Source organism: Oncorhynchus kisutch, linkage group LG20, assembly GCF_002021735.2.
Source record: "Oncorhynchus kisutch isolate 150728-3 linkage group LG20, Okis_V2, whole genome shotgun sequence".
Classification (NCBI taxonomy): domain Eukaryota; kingdom Metazoa; phylum Chordata; class Actinopteri; order Salmoniformes; family Salmonidae; genus Oncorhynchus; species Oncorhynchus kisutch.
The window spans coordinates 23,217,348-23,233,433 of NC_034193.2; the positions used below are offsets into that span (position 1 = coordinate 23,217,348).

Genomic DNA, 16,086 nt, shown 5'->3' on the forward strand with positions numbered 1-16,086 from the left:
TCGATTCGCACGCAAGGCAAGCACAGAGGACCTAGTATGCGTGGTGTATGGGCAACCTCGCCTGTGTTCCTTACTAAGCAGAGGGGACATCAAAAGGAGGGTTTTATTTCCCACTCCACTATAAATCCCCCCAAAAGGAGCCATTTATGGGACAATAAGAGGCCATTTATGAGCCCCAAGAAAATGAAGGAAACTCAGAGGTGTGGGATGAAAGATGACATGGCTTCTTTGGCACTAGCAGACGTTAGCTAGCTGCTTTCTGTGTTCCTTTTCTCTGGCACTAGCAGACGTTAGCTAGCTGCTTTCTGTGTTCCTTTTCTCTGGCACTCGCAGACGTTAGCTAGCTGCTTTCTGTGTTCCTTTTCTCTGGCACTAGCAGACGTTAGCTAGCTGCTTTCTGTGTTCCTTTTCTCTGGCACTAGCAGACGTTAGCTAGCTGCTTTCTGTGTTCCTTTTCTCTGGCACTAGCAGACGTTAGCTAGCTGCTTTCTGTGTTCCTTTTCTCTGACACTAGCAGACGTTAGCTAGCTGCTTTCTGTGTTCCTTTTCTCTGGCACTCGCAGACGTTAGCTAGCTGCTTTCTGTGTTCCTTTTCTCTGGCACTAGCAGACGTTAGCTAGCTGCTTTCTGTGTTCCTTTTCTCTGGCACTCGCAGACGTTAGCTAGCTGCTTTCTGTGTTCCTTTTCTCTGGCACTCGCAGGCGTTAGCTAGCTGCTTTCTGTGTTCCTTTTCTCTGGCACTCGCAGGCGTTAGCTAGCTGCTTTCTGTGTTCCTTTTCTCTGACACTCGCAGACGTTAGCTAGCTACCAATAGAAGTTAGTCAGCAGAGGTTTGCTTCTTTATGACGTTCTCTCCTCTCTGTCTTATATGATGAGAGAACCATGCTCTGGGACATAGGTTAGGGCAGGGGGACTCTGGAACCAGAGTTTATAAACTCGGTGCAAACAAACAAAAACAACACATTTCACTGCACCTATCCGGTGTATGTGACAATAAAGCATAAACACTTTTTTAATATACGAGCATCAACTAAATATTTAATTGCGATGTGGAATCCCATGTCTTTTTTTAAGTAGACATTAATTGAATCCTAAAAATGTTGATTCCACATTGCAATTAAATCATTTTTTTGAGGCTGTTTGTTACTGTGGTATAGTTTGTTGCAGTGAGTAATAAGATTTGTCAACTCTGGTCTATTCCAGACTCCCCCTGCCCTATTTGTGGTGAAATATTTTGGCACTGACCTCCTTGCATCCAATATGGATTTACGTTCAAGATGAATAAATGCATAGAAACAAAGGGTTGAGGAGTGATTTGAACATACACACTCTCCTGGGAGAATTGTCAGCCTCTGGGTCACTCAGGTGTAGCCAGCAGGCATCCCTGGAACACTGACGCAGGACAACTGGGAAAAACGGGGAATTTCTTTGGCTCATTCCAAGCACTCAAGCAGACACAATATATGGGGCCTGTGTGTTTTGTGGAGGGAAGTGACAGCGCATCACGTAAAATACTTTTCTTCTGTTTCATTTATATTTTTGTTTCAGCACCAGTCTGACAGAATGCACAGCCATACTTATCACCACCGCAGAGCACACACACACACACACACACACACACACACACGCACACACACACACACACACACACACACACACACACACACACACACACACACACACACACACACACACACACACACACACACACACACACACACACGCACACACACACACACACGCACACACACACACACACACACACACACACACACACACGCACACACACACACACACACACACACACGCACACACACATAAACACACACACACACCTAAAACACAGCATGGTAGCACCTTTTTGATGGAACACACACACACACACGCACACACACACACACACACACACACGCACACACACATAAACACACACACACCTAAAACACAGCATGGTAGCACCTTTTTGATGGAACACACACACACACACGCACACACACATAAACACACACACACACACCTAAAACACAGCATGGTAGCACCTTTTTGATGGAACACACACACACACACACATACAGTTTCAGTGTATGGGAAAAGAACTTCAGCACCAGCTTGATAGAACACACATCTGTAAACAGTTGCATACAAGCACTATTGTTATAGAACACACACACAGAGAGACAAAGCACACAATCACACAGTTGCACCATAACACAAGGTAATGATTGAGAATGAACAAAATTATACTTTCTTTGACTGTAATTGATATGATGAGTAGTGATGAATTAAAACTTGAATGGCTATTCAGAAAATAAGTGTTCCTGGTTGCAAATGTTATTTCCAAAGCTTGGAAGACTCAACAAGATAAGTTGTATAACTGAAAGGTTTTGCTTTGTGTACGTAGGCTATTTACGTATATATATAAGTGTGATCATTTCATTTGGAAACAATAAGATGCCTGACCCTATAATAAAATCAATCAGTATCATCATCATCGGTAGTCACACTCTCGCCCACAACACAACAAACAATATACTGTTGTCTAGAGGTTACCCCGCAATGACTCACTATCTTTGTCTGGAAGCAACTTTCTAACAAATCATTGTTTGCCTCTTTATTTTCTTCATTTCACTTAATCTTCCGTAATGGTTACCAAATATCATTAGGGCCAACCTCTGTGGCTTTTCTTGCAGCGTTGTAGGCAAGCCAAGTGTTTGTTGTCAGAATTTTATTTGGCCGAGGAGGGGGGCTGTTGTTTAGTGTAGGCCTAATCTTGGCACGCCAATAACAGGTTTCAATAAAAGCAGCTGCTTTGTTATGGTAGTAAAGATTTTCTTCCTTCCCCCCTCTTCTTGCAGAGTGTAGGGAATAGGCTCAGAGCGCTAAACTGGAAGCATCATCCACATATGCCCAACTGTTTTCCTCTCCAGGCAGGTGGTGAAGAGATTTTTTGCTGGAATGCCGAGTGTTTTGCGCGATGAATTAACTTTGTAGAGGGAGAGAGAGAGAGAGAGAGAGGGGGGGGGGGGGGGGGGGGGGGGGGGGGGGAGAGAGAGAAAGAGAGAGAGAGAGAGAGACAGAGAGCGAGAGATGGTTAGCAAGTCCGGTTAGCAAGACCACACTGCCCCCTATGGGGTAAACTGTGTGAGTGCAGGATCAGAAACAAAAGATCGAGAGACAGAGGTATGCTAGAGAAATGAAAGAAAGTGTAGACTTTGGAAAGGTCAGAGAGAGAGAGAGAGAGAAAGAGAGAGAGAGAGAGAGAGAGAGAGAGAGAGAGAGAGAGAGAAAGAGAGAGAGAGAGAAAACAGTGAGTTGGTATGAGAGAGCAGAGTAAAGGGAGAGAAAGAAAATAAATCAGAAATAGAGACATGCCCTTAGTCTGTGACAGAAAATGTATTTTGACTGGGTGCAACATAAACAGTGTGATTGAGGGAACATCAGAATCTAAACACCCTAAACGCAATAACTATACACACTGGTGGTCCCACCTCATGACTCCAGCCTCAACTATCATTCTAAGATATTTCCAGAGAGAGGGAGTGAGAGAGGGGGAGAAAAAGACAGACAGAGAGAAAGAGAGACAGAGTGTGTGTGAGAGTGAGAGAGAGAGCGTGTGTGAGAGCGAGAGAGACAGCGTGTGTGAGAGCGAGAGAGAGAGCGAGAGAGGAACTAATCAGCATAATGTGTTCAGTAAGTTGAATATTTTGACAATAGGGACATTATACCAATTCTTTTATTATTACATGCTGGTTTAAACACACAATGTCATTTGCATCTCTGTGCTTAGAGCTCTAATTACACTGTTGGTCCCATGTTTCGTGTTCCATACACACAAAAAGTTTATTTCTCTCATATTTTGTGCACAAATTTCTTTACATTCCTGTTAGTGACCATTTCTCCTTTGCCAAGATAATCCATCCACCTGACAGGTGTGGCATATCAAGAAGCTGATTAAACAAAGAGGCACTGAGTCTGAAGGTAGGCCTTGAAATACATCCACAGGTACACCTCCAATTGACTCAAATGATGTCAATTAGCCTATCAGAAGCTTCTAAAGCCATGACATCATTTTCTGGAATTTTCCAAGCTGTTTAAGCACAGTCAACTTAGTGTATGTAAACTTCTGACCCACTCGAATTGTGATATTGTGAATTACAACTGAAATAATCTGTCTGTAAACAATTGTTGGAAAAATTACTTGTGTCATGCACAAAGTAGATGTCCTAACCGACTTGCCAAAACTATAGTTTGTTAACAAGAAATTTGTGGAGTGGTTGAAAAACGAGTTTTAATGACTCCAACCTAAGTGTATGTAAACTTCCGACTTCAACTGTAATTGTTAAACATGAAACATGTTATGAAGTTATATATTGGGCATACAATAAACCCTCTTATAACCGTTGTTGACCAACCTGAGTCGACTTGAATCTAGGTCTGTGTTATTGTAATAAGACTATTAGCCCGCTGAGCTAAAGCCTAGTTATATTGGTGCAATCCTAACATCTTATGATGACACAACTCATTTGGTCTTCATGACCTAGTATAGGGTAAAAAAGTAACTTCACAAGTTTTTTTGAAAGTAATCTTTTGGCTTTAACTCTCAGTCCCTCATCTCTCCAATAAGTATTCATACTCATGGTAAAAATAAATTATAATAATGTCAAATAAAAAAGTGAAAAGGTAAACATTATTGGACCGTGAACTTTCCTGCCTGTCTGGCTGACCGTGACAGGTTCATGTTTCCTGTCTTCATTATTGTCCTCCTTTCCCCGCCAGTCATCCCTTCTTTTTTAACCCTTTCATCACTCAGCTATGAATTCCTTCTACAGTGCCCTCCACTATTATTGGCACCCTTGGTAAATATGAGCAAACCGGGCTGCGAAAAAAAAAACGTCTTTATTGTTTATCCTCTTGGTCTTTCATTCAAAATATTCACCAAAAAAACAACACTTTAATTAAAGTAAAATAAATAGAAGAAAAAATGAATTCTTATCATCAAGCAAATATTTTCCCAAATATATGTGTGCCACAATTATTGGCACCCCTTCATTCAATACTTTGTGCAACCTCCCTTTGCCAAGATAACTCTGAGTCTTCTCCTATAATGCTTAACATGATTGGAGAACACATAGCAAGGGATCTGAGACCATTCCTCCATACAGAATCTCTCCAGATCCTTCAGATTCCCAGGTCCACGCTTGTGGACTCTCCTCTTCAGCTCATCCCACAGGTTTTCTATGAGGTTTAGGTCAGGGGACTGGGATGGCCATGGCAAAACCTTGATTCTGTGGACCATTTTTGTGTTGATTTTAAGGTGTGCTTTGGTTCATTGTCCTGCTGGTAGATCCAACCACAGCCCAGTTTAAGCTTCCTAGCAGAGGCAGTCAGGTTTTGATTTAATATCGGCTTGTACTTGATGTACTTGAGTCCATGATACCATGTATCCTAACAAGTGGTCCAGGACCTTTGAAATAAAAACAGCCCCGTAACATCAAAGATCCACCACCATACTTCACAGTGGGGATGGTGTACTTTTTTGAATGGCTATCTTTCTGTCTACGCCAAACCCACCTCTGGTGTTCGTTTCCAAAAAGCTCTATTTTGGTCTCATCTGACCATAGATCCCGGTCCCATTGAAAGATCCAGTAACATTTGACAAACTGTAGGCGCTTGAGTTTGTTGTTTGATGACAGCAAAGGCTTTTTTTATGGCAACCCTCCCAATCAACTTGTGGTTATGTAGGTGGCATCTGATCGTAGTTTTGGAGATTTTCTGACCCCATGACCCAACTAACGTCTACAATTTTCCAGCTGTGATCCTTGGAGATTGTTTGGCAACTCGAACCATCCTCCTCACTGTGCGTGGGGTCAATATAGACACATGTCCTCTTCCAGGCCGATTGTTAACATCTCCAGTTGCTTTAAATTTCGTAATTATTGCCCTGATAGTGGAAATTGCCATTTTCAACCTTTAAGCTTATAGCCATTTCCTGGTTTGTGCAGCTCAACAACCTTTTGTGACACATCATTACTGTATTCTCTGGTTTTTCCCATAATGAAGGATGACTATGGGAACTTGGCCTGTGTGTTACCTCATATTTATACCCCAGTAAAACAGGAAGTCATGGCTTACCACTTAAGTGTTCCTAATTACTCAGGTGAACTTAAAAACATAAAATATGAATGGGAATAGACTTCAGCTAGATTTTTCTCATAAGAACATCTAGGGGTACCAATAATTGTGGCACACATGTTTCGGAGAAAAATATTTAATTTATTTCACATTAAAAAAAATCAATCATTTCATTTCAATTAAAGGTTCGATATTTGTGAATATTTTGAATGAAAGACCAAGAGGATAAACAGTAAATAAAAAAATGTCACAGCCCGATTTGCTCATATTTACCAAGGGTGCCAATATTAGTGGAGGGCACTGTATAGTTTACAGATGCCACCCTAGAACTGGGACATTTTGTTTGACGTTTGTGGGCTTTTGAGATCTAGCAGTGTGTGTAGCTATTGGTAGCACCTAAAGTATGCCAGTCACACTCCAATAATGTCAATATTAAAGAGTTTTAAAAAAAATACTTTATTATATTGCATTAAATTTTACAATCTTATTTTATCTTAACCCTTCTATAACCTTACATTATCAGCTCGTCAGGTGTTATGCGAGAACCTTTAAACAAAACAGTGAGTGTGAGTCACAAAATTACACAACATTTCCCAATGAACTTATTTCTCATTGTATAATTCCTTTGGGTCAAGTACAATTTTATTTTCCGTAACTGACGAACAGTGCCTTGAAACAAAACACAAGTCCACTCACTCTTATCATCTTTGGAACGTATGTCAAATCACATTCAAGTCTCACTTGACAGGGCCAGCTGAATTTGCTAAACATTCTGCTTATGTCAGTTCCACTGTTGTTTTTAGAAAGACGTTTTACAGTCACTGAGCTGTCCGTCATCCTGTCGACCAATTCTGTCACAGCCCTGAGTGGTCCCGTCCAATTCCTGAGCTGTGCTGTGTTTGGGTTACGCGGAGTGCATTGGGACAGTCACGGTAATCACATGTGTCTGTTCTGAGAAACCCTCTTTCAGTTTTCTAGTTTTAGGTGAAGGAGCCCATAGACAGTCCAAGGACTTGGCCTGAAGCTAGGCTAGCAGCTGCACTGTGTAAGCCCCCACCCGATCATTTCTAACAGATAAGAGCCCTCAGTTTGGTGCTATTCATTTACGTCTGTTTCGGTCTCTCACTTCTTCCCTCACTCTTATATGTAGAGAAAGGGGTGATGGAAGAAGCCAGGCGAGAAGAAGACAGGCTTCCCAACCTCCACACTAGGGTTTGTGACCCATCACCCCTCACTTCATTTGGCTCGGGTCTGTTTGTTAGTTCAATTCAACGTTCGCTCCTGAGCAGGATATCGTCCTTCAAAATCGTCCTCCCTACAAGTTCAGCCAGATCACTATAGATATATCATATCAAAAGGCAATAGGGCAATAACACTATTAATATTCTGTCATATAAACAAATATCTTATACAGTACACATAGTATATAGTACAGCATTTTGGAGTGTGTTTATTTGGAGGGAATAATCGTGGTCTTATTGCCTTGCCCTCTCAAAAACATTCAGTGCTGATTACCCATGATTCACTCTGATAATGGCCCCCATCAGAGCCATGTATTTAGTTGGGCCAATATGATTTCTGTATTATGATGCATTTACATGACACTTCAACATTCTATGGCAGCCATTTTAGCTCCCCATTAACATTACATGGGGAATACTTAATACTATGTAACTGAATGTCTATAATTAGAAAAATATTCAAAATTCTAAAAGTTGGCCCAACTCTAAATACATGGTTTTGTCCCCCATTATTTACTCTGTCACAAATCCGAGGAGGACTGAGGTAATATTCAGGGCCGGCGATGCAACGCGAGCGGCCATTGTACATGGCTAGCAATCCCACACTCGCCAGTCCAACACTACTATGGAAGCCTGTTCAAGAGAACGTTACGATAGAAATGTATTGTGTAGATCAGGTATGGCTGTTTGTCATTTAGAACTGTGGGTCATGTCAGCACTACACATTTCCACCTGCAACATCGTGTTTTACCTCATTAAATACACCCCACATCAATGAGTGATGGCCCTCTGTTGAAGCTATTACTTGAATGTGATGTGATGGACTCTCTGGTTGTAAAAACTGCTCAGAGGCCTGACTCAGTTTGTCATAGAGTGACCTCTGGTATGAAAGGTTGTGGTTACTTTACAGGCCACATAGGCGAAGGCAGAGAGAGATCAGATATACTGGGAATGAAAGGCCACAACACTGATATATCCTGCCAAGTAATGTCAGGCTTATATGGAGAGACAGAAAACGTATTTTGCCTATGTTACTCCTATTCCTTTGTGCAACTGAGGAGACATGACGGATCAGGGCTCTATATCTTCTTTCTTCCTGAGTGATATCAGATGAACCGGGAACGTGACATCCATTTCCTGTGAGTGTAGATCCTAGGGTTGTGTTCATCAGGGCACACTGTAACAAAACATTTTGCAATAGAAAACGAAAAAAAGCTTTTCCTATTGGACAAGTTCAGATAGCACCCTTCTTTTGTTTCGTGCCTAGCGAACATGACCCCAGACATAGGATGCATTTCAACCTTACATTTCCTCTTTTATCTCCACTGAAAATCCTGAGAGTCTGCCCCTTAGAGGCAGTCAGGACACAGCGCCACCTGTCCCGCCCGGTGGGCCCTGCAGGGACAGAGTCTGCGGTGGACAGGGTCGGACCCAGCGCAGCTGAACAGGAGACGCTCCCGCTGCAGGCCGCAGCGACGACCCCACGGGCTGTAGGCAGGAAATAGATGGTTGTCCACTTCCTGGTCCATGCTGGAGCAGGACAGGCCCAGTCTGCCAGAGGGAAAAGCAGTTGGGATCAATCAGTATGGTCTCAACAGAATCTGTTCGAAATTGTGACATTTAACTATTGTAGTTATATGTCACCTAAGCTGACATACTAGTTATATGTCACAGTTCCGGATCAACACCCCAAGTCCTGGTAGAACTACAGAGGGTGCAGGCTTTTGTTCCTGCCCAGCACTAACATACTCAATTCAACTAGCGAAGGCCTTGATGATTAACCCGGAAGCCAGCCGCACCAATGTGTCAGAGGAAACACCGTTCACCTGACGACCGAGGTTAGCCTACAGGCGCCCGGCCCGCCACGAGGAGTTGTTAGAGCGCAATGAGCCAAGTAAAGCCCCCACGGCCAAACCCATCCCTATCCCGGATGATGCTGGGCCAATTGTGCGCCGCCCTATGGGACTCCCGATCACGGCCGATTGTGAAACAGCCCACGATCGAACCCGGGTCTGTAGGGACGCCTCTAGCACTGTGATGCAGTGCATTAGGCCGCTGCACCACTTGGGACTAAAACATGGGTTTTAGCGCTAGGCTGGAACAAAAACCATTACACACTGTAATTGGGGAATTTTGCTATTGTCAGCAATGTGATACAGCACGGTATTATAATGGGAATTTCTTATAGGCTATCACAATATTGTGTGAAAACATTTAACAGGGATTGTAATTGGCCTACCTGGTCTGGAGAATTACAGCGGATGCTAAAGTGTACATGTAGCGCACGAGTACTAACAGACACCTGAGATTATTGCACGGTGTTTGAGATCTACACACATGCATCCAGCCTAAACCATGGCACAATATAATACCACTGTGTGTGTTATGTGTATGTATTGGCCAGTCCTCTTGCACCTGTGTACATGTAGGTATTGGATAGCTGTGCCCTCGCACCTGTGTATGCAGTGCATTCGGAAAGCATTCAAACCCCTTCACTTTTCACCACATGTTGTTATGTTACAGCCTTATTCTAAAAATGATTGTCACTTTTCTTCCTCATCTTTCTACACACAATACCCCATGATGAAAAAGCAGGTTTTTAGAAATGTTCACAAATGTATTACAAATGAAAAACAGAAATAGCTTATTTATATAAATACTCAGACCCTTTGCTATGAGACACAACATTAAGCTCAGGTGCATCCGGTTTCCATAGATTTATCCTTGAGATGTTTCTACAACTTGATTGGAATCCACCTGAGGCAAATTCAATTGATTGGACATGATTTGGAAAGGCACACACCTGTCTATATAAGGTAGGAGAACCTTCCAGAAGGACAACCATCTCTGCAGCACTCCACCAATCAGGCCTTTAAGGTAGAGTGGCCAGACGGAAGCCACTCCTCAGTAAAAGGCACATGACAGCCCACTTAAGAGTTTGGTAAAAAGGCACCTAAAGGACTCTCAGACCATGAGAAACAAGATTAAACTCTTTGGCCTGAATGCCAAACTTCACGTCGAGGAAACCAGGCACCACTCATCACCTGGCCAATACCATCCCTACTCTGAAGCATGGTGGTGGTAGCATCATGCTGTGGGATGTTTATCAGCGGCAGCAACTGGGAGACTAGTCAGGATCAAGGGAAAGATTAACTGAGCAAAGTACAGAGAGATCATTGATGAAAACCTGCTCTAGAGCGCTCAGGACCTCAGACTGGTGCCGAGATTCACCTTCCAACAGGACAACGACCCTAAGCACACAGCCAAGACAACACAGGAGTGGCTTCAGGACAAGTCTCTGAATGTCCTTGAGTGGACCAGCCAGAGCCTGGACTTGAAACCGATCGAACATCTCTGGAGAGAAAAGAAAACAGCTGTGCAGCGACACTCTCCATCCAAGCTGACAGAGCTTGAGAGGATCTGCAGAGAAGAATGGGAGAAAATCCCCAAATACAGGTGTGCCAAGCTTGTAACGTCATACCCAAGAAGACACGAGGCTATAATCGCTGCCAAAGGTGCTTCAACAAAGTACTGAGTAAAGGGTCTGAATAATTATGTAAATGTGTTATTTCAAAAATCTATTTTTGCTTTATCATTATGGAGGTATTGTGTGTAGATTGATGAGGGGAAAATAACTATTTTAATACATTTTAGAATAAGGCTGTAACGTAACAAAATGTTGAAAAAGTGAAGGGGTCTGAATACTTTCTGAATGCACTATATGTAGGTATTGGATAGCTGTGCCCTTGTACCTGTTTGCAGTATATTTGTTCTGTCTGCCTGCCTGTATGTCTGTCTCTCACCTGGTGAACACTGCGGGGTTGTTGAGGTGGTGGAACAGTGCCGGCTCACACACCAGGGAGGCACGTCGACAAACACTCACACACGACTGGCCCAAGGGGCCCAGATGTATTCTCAGAGCGCTCTCAGGTGGCCAGGTAGGGAAGGACACGCTGCAGAAGTCCTGGGGTCAACAAGAAGACAGGAACGACAGTTCTATTATTTTGCAAAAATGTTGGAATGTATCATATAGCTCATGAGACTGGGTTTGGAACAGTATAAAACAAGGTTGTTCAACTCAGTTTAGGGTCCTCACTATCTGGCCACGCTAGGAGGTACAGACTTTTCAAACGTCAAAAAGTGACCACCCACTATCCTTGACTTAAATTAGTAACACAAATGTGTCATACTTGCCAATCTGTTCTGACAATATTGCCACCATTGTTCTTTCTAGCATGACCAGCTAATGACCACCATTTATATACATATATCACCAAAACTGCTCTTTGTTCCAATGCCCCCTAATATAAGACATAAGACACATATTGTAATATAAACCATAGACTGTATAAAACAGATAGAAACCTATCCCTTTAAAGAAGTTTTCAAGTGTTTCTGGAGACTATTGTTGTGTTGTGTACCTGATGAGTGATGTAAGCATGGACCCTTTCCAGCATCCCTTCACTGGTGAACTCTCGAGGGGTGAAGGGCTTGACCTTTAAAACAGACATAGGAGCTAAATACAGCTTCATATCAGGGTTATGCTAATCATATGAGCCTTCATAAGCATTCATATCACAGCCATACCAATGGATAAGAAGATTCACCTGTAAAACAGACTAATTCTATCTTCCATAGATCTCGAGATCCATTAGAACTTCATATAATATTTGTGCTAATCATGTGAACCTAGTAGTTGATGTTAATCTTCATTAACACAAAAAATATATATTTATTCAAAGAGAATAAATCATAGTTGTTATGCTGGAAAGTAGATGGTCATTCTTCCCTGTACTCAGTGTTTTCTCCACTGAACAAAGAGACAGGATGTATTTTATACCCCAAGCCTAGCCTGTGGTTGACCAATTAGAATTTCTTGCAGTAAAATTGGGCCAATGGTCAAATAACAAGTATCCCATTTCAGGCTCAATGTATAGACCATTTGGACCAATGAGAACTTGCCACATGTAGCTATGAGTCTTGGACTGAAATTCCTCCCATGTCCCTGACCCATTAAGCTTCAGTTCCCCATTACAGAAAAACAACTATTTCCATTGATCTTTAATTCCCTCTTGACATTTAGTCCTCTGCGTTGTGTATTTATCTTAAATTAATTCTTATGTAAGAATATTCTAACATTCATAACAGTAGAATCAAGGTTATGGAGACTGACCTCTGTGCGTAGAATAGCCCTGACCGTCTCTTGAACGTCAGTAGTGTTGGTCATGTCCACGGTCCAAACGTAGGGTTTACCGATGAACTCCTCAGCATAGGGGTGCTGGGAGGAGACCTGACAGACACACACATGTATGCATGCACACACACAAAGTCTTTAGCTACATTGTTTTGTTCATTTTACATTTTTCAATTTAATTTGATTAATTTCTTAATACATTTTTGGATGAGTTCATATCTAGTACCTGTCGTGTTGTGGGCTTCCCTTTATAGAAGTCACTGTTTTCAGAGGAGCGAGGGGGCTGGAAGCGCGGCTGGAGGAAGACACACCCTAAAGCTATGGCCTCCAAAGGAGCTGGACCCTCATAGGGAAATCCAAGACCCACAAACACCTGGAGGGGGAGGGCAATGCAGCTATGCATTTAGAATCCCTATCACTGCATGGCTTACAGAGATATTGTAGAAAGTGTTTGAATCCTAACATATCAAGCTATATATTAGATCCAGGTCTGAAACCATGCATAGATGTCCACGGAAGTTTGCACAATAAATCAAGATAGTAATTGTCCTCATGGGTCCTGAGACACTGTGGCATGGGTTCATGTTCGGTTGTTACCTTGGCTCTTCTGAGGAGCTGTAAGAACTGATCCTGGGTCAGCAGGCCGTGGTTGATGATGTTACTGGGCAGCTGAGCGGAGTGGCCTGGAGGCTGGTACACTGTGCCGTGGGTCTCCAGCTCCCGACTGATCAGCTCCAGATAACGTTCCTTGCCCTGGAATAGAAAATAAAAGAATGGAGTAGAGTAGAGAGAAGAGTAGAAGTTCATTGTAAAGTAAGGACATTACTGTCTAGTAAGGACATTACTGGATGGCACTGTCGTTGGTCCCTGCACCCTTTAACTCTTTCCGCCTCCTTACCTGCCACATGTAGTCCTGTTTCCCGTAGACCACAGCCGTGTTGTCCTTCCTGTAAGGCCCTGGCTCCACTTCCTCCTCCCTCTCTTCCTGCTCCACCATCGCCTCCTCACTCACAAAGCCCAGGAACGAGTTGTCAGGGGTATGAGCTACACAGGAGACGAAGACGCAACCGGTCAGAATGCAATGTTGGATTATATCGTTAGGAAAGTGTTGTATTGATTGTTTGAAGTCACATTATAACCACAGACCAACGTCTTAGCCATCAAACAACCGATAAGTTCTCACATGAAGTATATTGTCTAGTGGTCAAGAACTACAGCAAATCATTATTTCATTAGCAAAGATACAAGTATAAATCCTCTATCAATTAGACCTCAAAGGAATAAAACCTGTTTCATCCCAAAGGCTTCTATCAGAACGAACAAGAGAGAAGGATAAGACAAAACAATGTGTCTAATATGTCTAATAAGTATAATTTGTCTAATATGGCTATGTCTAATATGCCAAATATGCCCAATAAGTCTAATAAGTCGAATGTGTCTAATGTAAAGAATATTTCATGCCTAATATGCCTAACTTGTCAATAGGTCTAATGTGTCTAATACTGTATGTCTGATATGCCTAATGTGTCTAACACGTCTAATGTGTCTAAGTATAATATGTGTCTAATACGTTTAATAAGACTAATGTGTCTAACAAGTCTAATATGTCAAATAAGTCTAATATGTCAAATAAGTCTGACATGCCCAATGTGTCTAATAAGTTTAATATGCCTAATGTGTATAATATATCTAATATGCCTAATAAGTCTAATATGCCTAATGTGTCTAATAAGTCTAATGTGTCTAAGATGCCTAATAAGTCTAATATTCCTAATGTGTCTAATACTGTATGTCTAATATACCATGTGTCTAATATGCCTAATACGTCTAATGTGTTTAATATTTTGTCTAATATGTCTAACTTGTCAATATGTCTAATACTGTGTGTCTAATATGCCTAATGTGTCTAATACTGTATGTCTAATATACCATGTGTCTAATATGCCTAATGTGTCTAATACATCTAATGTATCAAATGTGTCTAATATTTTATGTCTAAAATGCCTAATACTGTATGTCTGATATGCCTAATGTGTCTAATGTGTCTAATATGCCTAATGTGTCTAATATACCTAATGTGTCAAATATGCCTAATTTGTCTAATGTGTCTAATAATGTATGTCTAATATGCCTAATGTGTCTAATATACCTAGTGTGTTTATTATGTCTAATGTGTCTGTGTTTAATATGCCTAATGTGTTTAATATGTCTAATACTGTATGTCTAATGTGTCTGTGTTTAATATGCCTAATGTGTCTAATATGCCTAATGTGTTTATTATGTCTAATGTGTCTGTGTTTAATATGCCTAATGTGTCTAATACTGTATGTCTAATATGCCTAATGTGTCTAATATGTCTATGTGTCTATGTGCAGCTGTAGATGCCAATAGCTGTCAGGACAGGAGGAGACTATAACAAACAGCATTAGTACAGGAGAACGACAGGAAGATGTGGGAAAAAAGGTTGTTTTGGACCGGCGATGTCGACATCAGGGACCAAGAATGCGGGTAGTGACAGTTGAGTAATAACATTGGGAGCGTCTCGATGGGCCGACGTGAAAGGAGAGAAACAGACATAAATCACATGATGATGGAAATAAAAACTATTCTTAGGGGTTAGTGTCAGTGTGTTTGGATAGGCCATACACTTTGACTTCACACAGCTTCTCAGATTCATCCTAACAGAACAGAGAGAGGGAGGTGTGAGAGATGGGATATTTATTTTAAGAAATACAAGAATGTGTCTGTGAATGTGTGTGTGTGTGTGTGTGTGTGTGTGTGTGTGTGTGTGTGTGTGTGTGTGTGTCTGCGTATTAGTCCACATGTGTCAGTCCGTCTGTCCCCCCAACAGTTGTTTAAAAGGCCCTGCCAAATAACTCTCTCCTGTCTCCTAACTCTTCCTCACAACTGTGAAGAAGGTCCTCTCTGGGTGAATAACAGACTAATTTATCCTAGCTTGTCTCCAACACTCCTCCACAAGCACACCAGATGCATAGCACCTCCATTCATCATCTTAGTGGGCTCACACCAACACAGTAACATGAATCATGATCAATATGGAAAATGGTGCAAATAGGGGAGCAATGGTTAGATAGAACCATTGCTTTCGACAGACAGTCAGACACACAGACACACACAATAACCAATGCCTTCCCAAAGGCCCTGACACTCAACAGATCCTTTCTAGCACTTCAAAGCCCCATCGACACCACCTCTAATCCCTTTCTCCCTCCGTCTCTTCCTCTCTCTTGAGCTGCCATCGCCGCGGGCAACATCCCTCTTGCCGCACGAGCAGCACAAATAAACAGCAGCGTTCTTGCCTGTGGGAGTGGTCCGGACTGTTCGGCGCTCTCCAGCTTGTCTCAGTCTAGTCGGAGTGGGAGAGATGACTAGGAAGTGTTTGAGAAGATTTTGGGAAGGGCAAGGGCTCACGTTTATTTAACCTGTTCTTAATCCTCTAAGTCTGCAGACATATGAAGTCTCCTTTGTGGAACATACATCAGCACTGCCATAGTTAAT

At 42.2% G+C, this 16,086-nt stretch overlaps 1 protein-coding gene across 1 annotated transcript in view; it reads right to left on the reverse strand.

Annotated features, from left to right (window-relative positions):
- Positions 1-6,340: 6,340 nt before the first annotated feature.
- The window catches only part of LOC109865497 (alpha-1,6-mannosylglycoprotein 6-beta-N-acetylglucosaminyltransferase B), a 44,318-nt gene continuing 34,572 nt past the window's right edge, over positions 6,341-16,086 (reverse strand). Inside the window, exons 13-19 of the mRNA XM_020453731.2 lie at positions 13,466-13,611; positions 13,165-13,320; positions 12,794-12,940; positions 12,547-12,663; positions 11,795-11,869; positions 11,177-11,337; positions 6,341-8,924 (exon numbers count right to left, since the gene is read on the reverse strand). Coding sequence (XP_020309320.2) covers positions 8,723-8,924; positions 11,177-11,337; positions 11,795-11,869; positions 12,547-12,663; positions 12,794-12,940; positions 13,165-13,320; positions 13,466-13,611 — 1,004 coding nt within the window. The 3' untranslated portion in view covers positions 6,341-8,722. The remainder of the gene's footprint in view (positions 8,925-11,176; positions 11,338-11,794; positions 11,870-12,546; positions 12,664-12,793; positions 12,941-13,164; positions 13,321-13,465; positions 13,612-16,086) is intronic.